This window comes from Phoenix dactylifera, chromosome 18, assembly GCF_009389715.1.
Source record: "Phoenix dactylifera cultivar Barhee BC4 chromosome 18, palm_55x_up_171113_PBpolish2nd_filt_p, whole genome shotgun sequence".
Classification (NCBI taxonomy): domain Eukaryota; kingdom Viridiplantae; phylum Streptophyta; class Magnoliopsida; order Arecales; family Arecaceae; genus Phoenix; species Phoenix dactylifera.
The window spans coordinates 5,573,201-5,589,174 of NC_052409.1; the positions used below are offsets into that span (position 1 = coordinate 5,573,201).

General features: G+C 40.6%; 1 protein-coding gene across 1 annotated transcript; it reads left to right on the top strand.

Annotated features, from left to right (window-relative positions):
- Nucleotides 1-1,821: 1,821 nt before the first annotated feature.
- On the top strand, nt 1,822-3,001 carry LOC103722944 (protein GDAP2 homolog). Its single transcript, XM_008813701.4, has 3 exons — nt 1,822-2,127; nt 2,208-2,469; nt 2,558-3,001. Exons 1-3 carry the CDS (start codon nt 2,034-2,036, stop codon nt 2,784-2,786), a joined length of 585 nt encoding a protein of 194 aa, XP_008811923.2. The 5' UTR covers nt 1,822-2,033; the 3' UTR covers nt 2,787-3,001.
- Nucleotides 3,002-15,974: the final 12,973 nt, after the last annotated feature.

Sequence of the window (15,974 nt, forward strand, 5' to 3'; positions counted from 1 at the left end):
GATAGCAGGAATCATTATTGCCAAAAGTACTACATGATATCAGTAGTTTTTAATACATAAAGATTTCTTAAATTGGTTGCAGATAATCATGAATAATTCATGAAATTCTTACAGTTTGATAACTATTGAATGGTTTGATTCATAGGATCATTGAGAGAAAAATTAAGAATAATTTATAAATGCATTAGAGTTTGGAAAATATTGTAACTATGCCTCTAGAGGCACAGAGCAGTCAGGGAGCTTCAATTTTGGAATACTTACAGAAGTTTTCCATGAGTACTCCACTTGACATTAATGATCAACTTTATTTAATTTTGTTGGGGGGGGGGGGGAGGGGGCCTTGAATTTAGTCCCACATCGGCTAGTAGCGGAAAGGTTCCGTGCCTTAAATGGGAGGTGGAAATTTTTGCCTCTCGAGGGCCCTTTTGTGGGACAAAACCGTGAGGAGGGCTCCGGATACGCTCGACCCCCAAAGCGGACAATACCTCGGAAGGAACGTGGTCCTCTTTCTCTGCTAGCTTAATGTGGGTTAGGAGAATGCCGTCCCCGCAACAGATGGCGCGCCAGGTAGGGGCGCCTCCTCTCTCCATTGACTACCCTCCAGGACTGTGGGGGCCCGTTGGGGTAAAACTTGGCCGGAACCTTCCTGCTGGGAGGGCTATGTTGTGGGGGGGGAGGGGGCCTTGAATTTAGTCCCACATCGGCTAGTAGCGGAAATGTTCCGTGCCTTAAATGGGGGGTGGAAATCCTTTCCTCTCGAGGGCTCTTTTGTGGGACAAAACCGTGAGGAGGGCTCCGGGTACGCTCGACCCCCAAAGCGGACAATACCTCGGAAGGAACGTGGTCCTCTTTCTCTGCTAGCTTAATGTGGGCTAGGCTGTTGTGTGAGGCTCCGGCAGAATGCCGTCCCCGCAACAAATTTGAATGATCACAAGGCAATCCACAACATGCTAGAGCATCAAGCAACTATTTCATACCTTTAGCAGCTTCTCGTGCTCAGAAGAAGTAGAGGCAGACTGCATCTTTTGATTGCAAGGCAATCCACAACATGCTTTGGTGTCAAAATCAACACAACCAAATAAAAATGTGGCTGTGGCAGACAAGAAATTACAAGCACAAGTGTCCTGTACTACGATGTAAATCTTGGTGAGCAAATGGGCTTTGGCTATATATGATCTCGCCATAAACAGGCAATTGTAGTAAGAATCTACTTGATCGATCCCATCTTATTTGCCTCAGAGGTGGGGATGAAAATGGGTCGACCGAGATTAAAAATATCAAAGCAATAAAAAAAAACCTAACAATGCAAGTACTAGCACATTACAAGTCAACCTCAAAGGTTAAAATCTTGCAGCAAAACTGCATAAAGAAATCTAATAAAAGAATGAAATAAGAAAGACAAGAAAATAAACAAATTTATCTTATTTTATATATTTAACTGGGGAAACTAATAAAGATAGAACTTATGGGATGCCATTTTAGTTATCCAATAATTCAGGGCTTGCCGGAGAGGCATCCAAAGACCATGGAGGAATCAATTCGAATGGAAGGATTGTTACATGTGTTTATCTTCTCACGAAATCAAGGCATCACATGGAATTTAGTTTTTATTGCAGTTTTTTTGAGCCATGCCAAGTGATGGAAAGGCATGGACGTTGTACGTAGACCCTGAGCTTGGACCGATCGATCGGTGTAAAACCTACCCCGCATTGGATTCGAGCTTTGATAGCTACAAGAAGGACGAGGTGGGCCAGCCAGAAACTATCGGTCCTCCTCGTTGCTTGCCGGCCAAAACTCCAAGAAAAGCCGTGCCCATCGGATAAACCCCCAGTCCTTCCTTCTTGGCACGTGTCAACGTCGTGCGAGCCGTTTCGCCCACTCCAAATGCGAAGATGCCTCAGAATATTCCCTTCCAGACGACGACCAAGGGATAAACAGCTCCCCCTCCCGAATTTTCTTAGACAATTATCGCACTCTAAATCCTCCAAAATCTTGTCTTTAGTACTTTCAGCAGGCTAGGGTTCTTGTGATCGATGGAAGAAGAATTGTTAGTCCAAGTTTTCAAAGTGCAGGGAAGAGACAAGCTTGGCAGGAAACTTCTCCGCATCGTCGGCAAGCTTTTCCCAGGTTTTCTTCCTTCTACTTAACCAAATTATTTGGATCATTTCGACCTTGGATTTTTAGTTCTGTTTCATAATTTCTTGCAGCCAAGATAGGAGAGCAGGCAGTGAAGAGGTACCTGGAGGGGAGGATATTTCCAGAGTTGGGCAGTAAACCCTTCTGTGTCGTCTATTTCCACACCGACGTCCGGCGATCGGAGAACTTCCCCGGCATCTCCACCATCCGGTTTATATACGAGGCTATCCCCGCCGCTATCCGGGATAACCTCGAGGCCGTCTATTTCGTCCACCCCGGCCTTCGCTCCCGACTCTTCCTCGCCGCCTTCGGCCGGTTCCTCTTCAGTTCCGAGTGAGGAATAAAGCCACAATTCCTATAACAATATTCTTTTACCAGCCAGACTAGGGTATAAAGTTTTTTTTTCTTTGGATGATGATAGGTTATATGGGAAGGTGAGGTACGTGAGCCGGGTGGAGTACCTGTGGAAGCGAATGAGGAGGGAAGAGATGGAGGTGCCGGCATTCGTGCAGGAGCATGATGTAGAGCTGGAGGACCGTCCGCTGATGGATTACGGGCTGGAGAGAGGTCGTCACTGCGGCAGCTTGTATGATGCTCCCGCCATGGACGTATCCGCGCGGTCCATGTACTCCCTCCGGTGTATTTCATAGAGGAATCACCAGGGTACGTGTTCTCTACATGGAGGTGTTCATGCTGCTGCTAGTTTTAAGCTTCTGCTGCAGTCCATGTACTGCATACTGTTCATATGTTGTGATGTATGATGCAAGAATAACTCAACAGTTTCTGGAATGAGATTGTTTGGACTCTAACATGTAATAATAAAAAGTAAATAAATAAAATATATGCTGTTCTCAGTGTTCTGGCTCATTCACCCAAGGGTGAGGTCTGTCCTTGAATCCAGGGCTATCAATTGTGCTACAATTTTAGTGTAACAAATGTTTGAGCCTGAGCTGGCTATAGAGAACTCTAGTTTCAAATCCTGGATGGCAAGCCCATTACATATATATATACATTTTAAAAATTGATTAATATAATAGTTAAAACAGGTAATCAGGTCAAAAATATTTGAGATTAAAATAATTATTATTTTGAAAAGGCAGTGAAAGTGATTTTTTTGTAAACAAAAAACATAATGACATCATATGTTCAAGTTATCATCTAATTAATAATTAAAAGTTTGTTTTAGTTGGAATGAAGATTGATTTTTTTTAAAATAATATCTAATATAAGAAAAGGATATAATAATAGAGATTGTTATTCTCAGTATATAACGATTGTCTTAACAAAATAACAGTTTGATGGCGGCTATTATTTAAAATTTTCTTGTTAATATATGTAATGTAGACTCACTTCAGAACTACTAAATTAGATATTTAGCCATTATAGTGTTGTAGTAGTCATTGTTTCCACCCATAATTGAATGAGGTTTATTTATACTAACTGCTCCTAAAACCATGTGCGAGTCCCCTTGCAAAATTACCCTCATCAGAATTCTTGAGCCAGTGGAGATTGAGACATGAAACCGGATGCCAATTGTTGGCCCATTGCACCTCCACTGATATCTTGAAAGAAAAATCTAGCCATGCTTCCTTGCGCTAGATTATGACCTGCATGGATAATGTTAATTGTCTTGGCGACAGAATTTATGAAGAGGTTCTATTGTACTAAGAATTGCAAAAACAAGTTAGATTGGTAGCTCGAAAATATAATTAAAGTAACTCAATTTGAGCTGCCAATTGGTTGGGTTGGTATGGCTAGGGGGTATTGTATATTAGTCTGGTCCGAGAGGATCGCCAGGATTACTTTAACCACTATAAATAAAGTTAGATAGGTCCACGAAAGAATTCGGCACATTGAGAAGCCGGATCGCACCTCAGTTTTTTGGCCACTATAGATACAGCTGGATAGGGTCCAGGAAAGGATTCGGCACATCGAGAAGCCGGATCGCATATCAAATTTTTAGAAGCCATAACTTGGTCATATGACGCCCAATTAAGCTAATTTTTTTTTGAAATCGGATAACTTTTCAAGATCTATAACTTAACACTAATCCTCTGAAAAGGTTGCAATAGACTGAAATTCTAATATTTTAACTTCGAAACAAGCTGATCAGACAAAATTTGCATTATGTACTCATCTATTTCAACCGGGGAGCACTTTCCTCGTTTCCTTCCATCACAATTATGTTGTGGGGATTCATGTAGGCACATTTTTAGTCTTCAATCAAAGAACTTAAATAATAATTTCTAGCTAATTTTTTTGAATGAAATTATGGAAGGTTACAAATAGTATCAGAAGAGATTCAGCCCATCGTCCATATCGACTAGGTGATACTACAGCATGAGTCTATTAAAACCGATCACAAATCAAACGTGGTATTTATTATTAGATTTAAATAAATTTAAATTCTTATATATGTATGTTTAAGCATTGGATACCAATATCCACGTAACCGAGACGCACTCCAAAGTCTCCAACCCTTTTTTTATTGGATTCTCGCAATTCGTGGCCAGCTAGAGCATGGCTAAATGCAATCATCACCCATGCATCCAGTAGTGGGAACCACATACCGGGAGTTGACGGATCGGTCGAGTACTGTCGCTCCTATTGCTGCCATTCTGACCAGTCGTTTAACTTGTCTTCAAAAGCAATTGAAGCAGGAAGTCAAAGGATAAAGTAAAAGCCTTCGAACTTTTGTGTTCAACTGCACCACTAGAGTCAAAGGCATCTTTTCATTTTTTTCTTGGACCTTTTTTAGCTCCCTTGCTTTCCTTTTGTGCAGTTCGTTGGTCTTGGTTTTGTTGTTTGTTATACATAATTGCCTCTTTGCTTGTATTTGTATTGATCGGTTCTTCGTTTCAGTCATTAACTATTAAATCCATGACAAGATTCGCGCGAATCCTTAGAGGAGGAGAAAGAGGCTAATTACCTTAGGCCAAATCTTTTACACACTCGAACCGACTTAGCTTATCCTCATCTCCTCTCTCCAGTAAATTCTTTTCTTTTTGGATAGCTCTTAAATAAATTCGAAGACAGTCCACAAATAAATTATCTTGTTATTGTACTTTGATTTTATACATTTAACATAAGCATTTCTCATCCTGGGAATGTGCATGAATAATAGAATCCAAAACGCTGCCCATATTGTCAATCTTCATGTTCAGTACTCTCACTAATCTCCATGGCTTAGCTTATACTGATACAAACTTACCTCATTTAAAATGACCCTCTTTTGCTTGCACAGTCTCCCCCGCCTCTTTCAAGGTCAGCACGCACGCTAATATGCCATTAATTATTACTTCAGCTGCATCTATTTCTAGTCTGGTGCCATGTTGCACAGAAATCATCGGCCCGCGCGCGCGCAGTGGTCAATAGAGGGGGGGATGATTTATTCCGTTCCTCCTCTCCTTTCTCGTGCTCTACTGCATCAACTTTCTCTATTCTTCCTCTCATTGTCCTATCGCACCTTCCGCCTCCTCTCTCTCTCTCTCTCCGACACACGCACACACGCACGCAAATCTTTAATAGCAGTGAAAGCTCGTTCGAGCATTTAAATTTTATGTGAGTCATCATGTGGGTTTGTCAAAGCGGTTCTTGCAGAGTTTATTGGCATTCTGTCCACCTCCATTAGGGCCAAGGTGGCATGGGGTTGGAGGCAATAGAAATGGATCAGGTGGGCAACCTGCCAAAGGAGCTCTGTTGGATTCTCTTTGCGAAACCCATTGTGATGTTTGGATTCTAACGTTCATGTCCTCCCTAAATGGCAAAGAAAGAAGTAAAGGTGAGTGCAACTACTCATTTGATTCTTGCTGCAACATCTCTCATTTCTTTGTTTTTCCTTGGCTGCCATCGTGCTATTCATGATACGACTACCGATTTATATGATAATTATCTGATCTTATGTTTTTTTTTTCTGAGGAAAATTATCTGTTAATGTTTATGTTGTGTGCCAAACCCTTGCAATTATCTTTCGGTCTTTAAAACCATATGGAACAAACTGATACAGAGGTCTTCTGGAATACTTTCTTTCCGTCCGAAACTCGAAAGAATTCTTGCTTTCTGCCTCCATTGAATAGTGAGACAATTAAACCTTCTTTCCAGCTGCTCGCTTCTTCTCTCACTGTGCTCCACCTTTTTCTTCTTTTTTTTTGCTAAGGCCCACCTTTTTCTTTCAAATGAAAAAAAGAAGGATTCTATGGAATACATTTTTTTTTTGTTTTTGAGTATTTTTTATTTAACTAGAATGTAAAATGATTCTGAAAACTAGTGAAAAAAGTATTTAACTTCAGGCCTAGCTTTGCAGCTAAGGATTTATCTCGTACCGCCAAACCTCCCCAAGCGTGTCTGGGTGTCTGCAAAGAACCGAGTACATGAAGCATGCCGCAATCTCCACGCCTTTGTATTTTTACATCTTTCTTTATTTTAAATCCATTACGTATCATTGTTCTATTGCAGGATGAAAGTTATCAAAGAAGGAAAGAAAAGTACTAACATGATATACTGTACCGATTCGAACCAGATAGTACAGAGCTAGCATATTGTACCATATCAGTTCGGTATCATATCCGATACGGATGACGTACTGACATTCGGTATGCTAAAAAATTTCGTACTATAGAAACCAACACTGTGCTAATGTGGCATCGAAATTGAAATGGAGCTATAAAAGAGAAGGCTTGCTATCATTCTTTGCCCTTTACGGTGCAATGATCGAAGGAGCGTTCGTTGCCTGGTCAAAAGAGCATGGATCCTTTGTGGCCAAGGCTCCCATGGCCACTTTGTGTCTGCATGGTCGACCATCTCGGTTTTGGACATAAAATCCAGGCTTTGATATGTTCTAATAGATTGCATTTTTGATGTACAATAAATCGCTAAACCAATCTTGTCAAGGTTTATAAAGAAGGCAAATGCATAAACAATAAAGAAATGTGCATTACCCAAAACAAAAGGAAAAAACAGACAAGTTGCCTCCGGACCGTACATATATTTGCAAAGGTTTTTTTTTGACGTAGTACACATATATATTTGCAAAGTTTCAAACCAGCATGAAGGGGAGAAATGTTGGGATTACTGGGCACAAAACTCACTGTATCCGGCTTACCAATTAACAATTGGTCTCATTCAGGCATTCCATCAAACACATCACAGGCATGAACAGATAAGCACAAAGACACCAAATTTACGTGGTTCGGCAGCAAGTGCCTACATCCACGGGGAGGAGGAACAATCCACTATATCAATCTTCCCAATAGGGTACAAGCATAGATACATAAGAGCCCAAAATATGAACTGCCAAATGATCACAATAGGAGGCAATATAAAACCAAATATAAAGCAAGAAACAACCTGATCGGATCACCCTTCTGCAGCCACAATGATAGATCAAAAGTGTAGTATGCAAATCAACCTTTCTACGGCTCCAATGGTAGATCAAATGAGTTTCAAAAATATACCTTCCCTTGTTGCATTTACTGTAAACAGCAAAGAAGAAAGAGGCTCACGGAAACAGGGAAGTCACAGGAAGAAACCACGGTTGAAGAAGGGAAGAAGGAAGAAAGCCTCCAGCGAGTGAAGACAAAGGGGAACCCAAGTCGGATGTTGCCAGGAGACCGAGAGCGCACGGGAGGATGAAGAAGATGGGTGCGGCGGCTGAAATCCCTTTCACCCTAAAACAAAACAAAACCCTTCATCCCACGGGAAAAGAGGTAACATGTACCTTTTATATAATGAAATGTCATTTTGCAAATAGGTCCCTCTCAAAGCCACTATTTGGAGCAAAGTCCAAAATAATCAACAATCCTCCTCCTTGCGACAAATTATGTACCTATCATCAAATATGGATTGATAAAATAACCTCTTCCTCACCACAAGCCCGGAAGGGCATTAACAAGTGCTCACACCAATCAAGTTCAGGAAAGTCCTGAACTTGACTGCTGTGATTTGTTTAGTGAACATATCAGCCGGATTATGAGCAGTGTAGATTTTCTGAATTCGGACATCACCATTCTCCACCAAATCTCTAATGAAGTGATACCTGACATCTATATGCTTAGTGCGTTCGTGATACATCTGATCTCTGGCAAGATGCAAAGCACTTTGACTGTCACAATTAATATCCAAACGGTCCTGCTCGAGACCCAAATCCTGTACTAGTCCTCTTAACCAAATAGCTTCCTTTGCTGCCTCTGTCAACGCCATATACTCTGCTTCTGTAGTAGACAAAGCAACTGTAGGCTGCAAAGTAGCCTTCCAACTGACTGCACAACCAGAGAGAGTAAATACATATCCGGTTAACGACCTCCTCCTGTCCAAATCACTAGCATAATCTGAATCAGAAAATTCTGTAATAGTGCAATTACTCTGTACGGAGAATACCAATCCCAAATTGGAAGTGCCTTTTAGATATCTAAGTATCCATTTCACAGCTGACCAGTGAGCCTTTCCAGGCTTATCCATGTATCTGCTTACTATGCTTACTGCCTGTGAAATATCAGGTCGAGTGCAGACCATTGCATACATGATGCTACCTACTGCACTTGCATATGGCACTCTGGACATATATCTCTCCTCATCCTCAGTCTGGGGACAGAGTGTGGCAGATAATTTGAAATGACTGGCAAAAGGAGTAGTGACTGGCTTGACTGTGGACATACCAAATCTATCCAAGACTTTCTTAATATATCCATGCTGAGTAAGAAAAAGTCTACCCAACTGCCTGTCACGACTGATCTCCATCCCAAGTATTTTCTTTGCCGGTCCAAGATCCTTCATCTCAAATGCAGTACTGAGCTCAGCTTTCAGATTTTGGATGATTGATATATCCTTGGCTGCTATCATCATATCATCCACATACAGTAATAAGTAACAAAAGGATCCATCTGAAAACCGCTGGTGATATACGCAACTATCATATGGAGATCTGTTGTATCCATGGTCGACCATAAACTTATCAAATTTGCGATACCACTGTCTTGGAGACTGCTTGAGACCATATAATGATCTCTTGAGGAAACATACATGATCTTCCTTGTCTGGAACCTCAAAACCAGGTGGTTGTTGCATATAAATCTGTTCCTCTAAATCACCGTGAAGAAAAGCTGTTTTAACATCTAGCTGTTCCAGCTCTAAATTCTGAGAAACAACTAAGGCAAGCAACACACGAATAGAAGAGTGTTTAACTACAGGAGAAAATATTTCCTTATAGTCAATTCCCTCCCGTTGACAATAGCCCTTAGCTACTAACCTGGCCTTATATCTTAACTCCTGATGACTGGCTCCCTCTTTATTCTTGAAGATCCATTTGCAGCCTATTGCCTTCTTGCCCTCTGGTAATCTGACTAATTTCCAATTCTGATTCTTCTCTAAAGATTGTAATTCTTCAACCATAGCCATGGTCCATTGTTCAGCCTGCGGACAACTAATAGCCTCCTGATATGTGGTCGGCTCATCACCAATAGTGTCTGCAATGCTCAGAGCATAATAAACTAACCCAGCACAAGCTGAATCCTCAAAACCATACCTTTGTAGTGTTCTGATCTGACGCCTGGGTCTACGAGTGGCAATGCTATCAATCTGATCCTGACCTTCTATGGTAACCTCCTCCTGAGTCTGTATCTCTACATTTGTCTGCTGTTGCTGCTCATTCAGAATTAAAGTATCTTCATTTGCCTGCTGCTGTGATCTGATAGTCTGATCAATATTCATAACAGTCCTATTTATCTGATCCTGACCCTGATCTCTCTCAGAAGAACTTGGCTGTAGCTGCCTTAAAGGAGTAGCTATCTCATGAAATGTCACATCCCTACTGACTAAAAAACCTTGGGATCCAGGCTCTGTGCACCATAATCTGTAGCCTTTTACCCCAGATGCGTATCCTAGAAATACGCACTTCTTAGCCCTAGGGTCCAACTTTCCATCTCTTACATGTGCATAAGCTGGACACCCAAAGACTCTGAGTACTGAATAGTCTGCAGGTTTTTCTGTCCACATTTCTTCCAGAGTTTTCATGCCCAATGCTGATGCTGGAGATCGGTTTATAATGTAGCAGGCTGTGTGAGCGGCCTCTGCCCAAAAATCTCTAGTTAATCCAGAACTAGATAGCATAGATCTGACTCTCTCAATTAGTGTGCGATTCATGCGTTCTGCCACACCATTCTGTTGAGGTGTACCCACTGTGGTTCTATGTCTGACAATACCCTCTAATTTGCAAAAGTCATTAAACTCAGTAGAACAGAATTCTAATCCATTGTCAGTTCGGAAGGTTTTCAACTTCCTATCAGTATGCCTCTCGACCATAGCCTTCCACTTCTTGAATGTGTCAAACACATCACTCTTATTTCTGATAGTGTATATCCAGACTTTGTGGGAGTAGTCATCAATAAAAGTGAGTAAATACCTAGATCCACCCTTGGATGTAATTGGGGCTGGTCCCCATAGGTCAGAATGAATATAATCTAATATACCAGCTGTCCTGTGCACGCCTGTAGAAAAGCTGACCCTGTGTTGTTTTCCGAACACACAATGCTCACAGAATCCAAGTGCACCAACCTTCTGACCACTTAGCAAACCACGTCTGCTCAGCTCCTGTAAACCCTTGTCTGAGATGTGGCCCAATCTCTGATGCCACAGGTGTGTCAACTGCTCAGTAGAAGACTGTACTGCTGAAGCCTGTCCAACTATTGTATTACCATCCAAATAGTAAAGGGTCCCACACAATTTTCCTTTCAGTAAAGTCAATACTCCTTTATTGATAGTTATTGATCCTCTACCCCATCTGCCCTCGAAACCTGCACTATCGAAAGCATGTACTGAGAGAAGGTTTCTCTTTAGTTGAGGAACATATCTGACATCGTCCAAAGTCACTACAGTGTTTGCATTAGATTTAATTTGAACTATACCAACACCTTCCACTTTGCAAATACCATCATCTCCAAGATGAACGGTGCCCCCCTCACATGATCTAAAAGAAGAGAACCATTCCTTATGAGGTGTCATGTGGAAAGATGCTCCAGAGTCCACAATCCAAGTATCAGGATGACTGACACTGCAAGCAGCTGTAAATACTGCATCATTATCATTACTGTTGTGACCTGCTGATGAAACTGCAACCGTTGCCGAATCTGAGACGGTTCCTTTATCCTTTTGTTCCCTCTCTTTCTTAGACTGTAGTAGTCTACATTCTGATTTCCAGTGGCCTGGCTTCTTACAATAGTGACAAACACCTGGTCTTCTAGACCTAGACTTTGATCTGGTTTTGGATTTGCTTCTACCTTGTCCACCTTTCTTCTGCTCATCTCTACCTCTAACTATAAGTCCTTGAGCTGGAGTCTGAACTTGATGTTGTAACTGTACTTTCAATCTAAGCTCATTGGATAACAAAGTAGCTTCTACTTCTTCAAGACTTATTGTCTCCTTTCCATAGAGCATAGTAGTAGTAATATGCTCAAAGGACTTAGGCAATGAGTAGATAAGGATCAAAGCCTTGTCTTCTTCATCTACTTCAACACCAATATTTGATAAATCAAGTAGGAGCTTATTATACTCATCCAAGTGATCTTTGAGTGAAGTCCCTTCTGCCATACGAAATGTGTGCAATTTTTCCCTCAAGTACAATCTATTAGTAAGGGATTTTGCCATATATAGACTCTCCAATTTTTCCCATACTCCCTTAGCTGTATCAAGATCCACAACATTTCGCAGGACTTTATCACTCAAACCCGAAAACAAAGTTCCTAGTGCTCTCTCATTAATCTCTTCTTTAACAGCCTCATTATCTCCTGGGATTGCATCCATACCCTTGAGGGCTTTTGCTACACCCTCCTTAACCAACAGGTATTTCATTCTTACCTTCCATAGTGAGAAGTCCCCTGTGCCATCAAATACAGCCACTTCATGCCTTATGGTAGTGGAATGTGAAACAGAAGCCGAATCGTTAGCCCTAGATGAATTTTGTTGCCCAACAGTAGCCATAGCTCTGATACCAATTGTTGGGATTACTGGGCACAAAACTCACTGTATCCGGCTTACCAATTAACAATTGGTCTCATTCAGGCATTCCATCAAACACATCACAGGCATGAACAGATAAGCACAAAGACACCAAATTTACGTGGTTCGGCAGCAAGTGCCTACATCCACGGGGAGGAGGAACAATCCACTATATCAATCTTCCCAATAGGGTACAAGCATAGATACATAAGAGCCCAAAATATGAACTGCCAAATGATCACAATAGGAGGCAATATAAAACCAAATATAAAGCAAGAAACAACCTGATCGGATCACCCTTCTGCAGCCACAATGATAGATCAAAAGTGTAGTATGCAAATCAACCTTTCTACGGCTCCAATGGTAGATCAAATGAGTTTCAAAAATATACCTTCCCTTGTTGCATTTACTGTAAACAGCAAAGAAGAAAGAGGCTCACGGAAACAGGGAAGTCACAGGAAGAAACCACGGTTGAAGAAGGGAAGAAGGAAGAAAGCCTCCAGCGAGTGAAGACAAAGGGGAACCCAAGTCGGATGTTGCCAGGAGACCGAGAGCGCACGGGAGGATGAAGAAGATGGGTGCGGCGGCTGAAATCCCTTTCACCCTAAAACAAAACAAAACCCTTCATCCCACGGGAAAAGAGGTAACATGTACCTTTTATATAATGAAATGTCATTTTGCAAATAGGTCCCTCTCAAAGCCACTATTTGGAGCAAAGTCCAAAATAATCAACAAGAAATTTGCCAGTGGGAAGAATCAAACTTCCGCATCATTCTACCATACTGTTACGGTAGTATAATTAAATGTGTTAAATATATATCATCCTTAAAATGCTCGTAAAACGTTTATAAGCCTATTTGTTTTTGGTAAAATCAGATCTTATTTATACCAATTTAGAGAAAAAGCCATCTGTGTGAATTAAAAAATAAAATGTGTGAAAAATCAATAGAAATATTTGACATAGTAGTCCAAAAAATAGTTTTAATATGATTGGCCATATATGTTACCATCCAATTAGCAACATTATTAGTTTGCCTAAAAATATATATTAGCTCCTAAGAAAGCAGAGCAGAAACCATTCTCCAACAATCATATATTAATGGATGGAAAGTTTCAAAAATTAGTTGGTTTAATAACCACCTGATCACTTGTTAACAAGTACCCTACAAGAATTAATAATATGGGATGCCTTAAGGTGCTTCGTCACATATATCAGATCTTCCAAAACAACACGCAATTCCACCATTGGTATTGTTGTGTCAAAATGTTTAATTCTACATGCTGCCATTGATGCACCATTTGAGTTTTTAATAATAAATTTGGATCCTCCGAATTTATCTTTATCGAGAACATTACCATCAAAATTGATCTTGAGAAAACAGAAGCACGATGGCGCCCAAAATTTATAAGCCTTCATGATGCATTTCTGTATTAGTCTATACCCATATAAAATGCAAGGCAGAAATCTTGACTTTTTAATTACTTTGCTAATAAACCCATTTCAAGATTCTTTATATATAATACCATGCTCCTAATCCACCAAATCTATGGATAATTGGTAACTCACTATTTTTATGATTTTATAACCAAAAAGTCCCCATCTTATCATGTGCGTATCACCCTACGAGGTGCGTCACTTCCTTGGTTATAATGCTAACATGTATTTTAAAAAATAATAATAGGCTCACGATCGTAACCTAACTTAGAATTCTTCTATGGATCTCCCTACCTAAGAATGTTCTCTCGATAACTTTTTCTTTCGTCATCAGAACTTATCCTACAACCGCACCAAGAGACCTATCCAAATGCACCCAAGTCAGAATTCGCTGCATGGTCTATTCTCGGGCCGACCTAAGATTAGTCCACGTCGGTGAAAGGTGGTGGGCCACAGGAGATGAAAGTTCATAGACCCAAAGTTCGGACGCCCACAGGCCAAGTACGTACACAGACCAAAGTATTGGTTTGCGCCGTTCTATATTAGACTAGAGTTGTAAATTAGCTAAGAATAAAGCTTAGGTCTAAAAATAGGGCCTAAATAAATTTTAAGGCTAGGTTATGTCGGTGCTTGGCTCGACCCAGACATGGCCCAAAGCTTGAGCCTGTAGCCTGAATTCGTTATTAGGATTTAGTCTTTTGGGTCGAGCCCGAGCATTTTAGACGAATTGATTCAACCGGATCAATTTGGGCCAGGCCTAGTCGTGCGACTCAAATGGGTCTATTAAGGTAGGGTCCAATTGGACCTTGCCTTGGGAAAGGGCTTAGGTTACGATTTAGAAAACAATTTCATGTCTAAGCCTAGTCTGAAGCCCGAAAAACTTTTTGGGCCGATCATGCACCGACTTGTTTCTAATCCTAGCTATGGTGCAAAAAAGGTGTACCACTTGAGCTTCTAAGCTTACATTTCGAAATAAAACTCTTATGAGGATGTTTGGTTGCAGAATAAGTAGGGGGCCCTCCAAATGAGTTGACATTTTTGCCAAATACCAAAAGAGGTCATGGAATAATTGCTTATATCATGTGGGTATAAGTGGGTCTACACGGCATAAGTCTATTCCACCAAAATAGTGGAACCAATTTATACACCATAGCAGGCTTGCTCATGTTCCTTGAATTATCCTTCTATCTTTATCATCTTATAAAATGAAAAGAGTAAGAGGATAGTAGGTCCTTATCATAAAATCCAAACTATCGCGAAATTCAGTGTCCATTAATATTTCTTATTTCCTTTGCTTATCCATTTAACCGAACACTAAAATGGTCGTATTTTGCAGAATGAGTTGATCCCTTCAATAGTATAAGAAATATTCATTTCAAAATTTATTCTGCTACCAAACACCTCTGAATGGTTTAGGTCATTTGGCTCGCTATTCTTTTGAACGGCAGATCTTCCACAATCCAAGTTGCATAAAGTTCCTACAGTCAATACATGTGGCAGATTTTAATAAAACAAACAAACATCTTGGTGAGATTTCTGTTTCCTATTAAAACTCTCACTTACACAATCGATAGGAATGTGCCATATTAATCAATTGAAATGCGACTGCTAAGGTTGTAGAGGAGCACTCTTATTTTTCCCTGTCGAAGACCCCACTACAAAAATCCTGAAAGGGGTTTCTGCCTACTTGGCTATGAAGAGGTGCAACGTTAGTTCCTCTTATTCTTCTTCATCCTTTCTTGGAAAATCTCGACATTTGCGAGGCTAAAGTGTGGTCTTTCCCAGCTTTCCACACTTTCAAAGAGGCGGAATCAATCTGCTGACTACCTCGCCAATTTGAGTTTTGCATCGCCTTCTCCTCAACGCCATGGTTGTACTGCGAATTTTCTCAACTCAGCTTTGGTCTCTGGCTCAGACTGATGCATCAAGAAGGAAAAAAAAGAAAACAAGTGCATGTAATTAAATACAGAGTAGCTGCAGAGAGAAACGTGATCCGGTCATGAGATTTACAAGTTAATTATGTTACTGTTATAGTTCTGGCACACCAAATAATATTTCTTGCTACAAGAATACATCCAAACATCTTTGTATTATTCATTTTTCTCACTGAATTATTCATTTACCACACCAAATAATATTTCTTGCTGATAAAAAGAAGAAAGTGAATCCTGTTGCACAAGGTGACTTCCTCAAATCTGTATCAGAGAGTAAAATCACACAAGATCTTTATTACCAAAGACTAAGCAAGCAGCCACCTCCGGAGGGACATCTTTACCGTCCTTGGGAAAAGTGAACAGTGTCGATATCAGAAGCTGGGCTGTGGTGATGCACAACTAAACTTCTACAAGGCACCACATATCTATTGCAAATCCAACAGATATGCTGATTGGTTAGCTAGAGATAGATTGCCGAAATC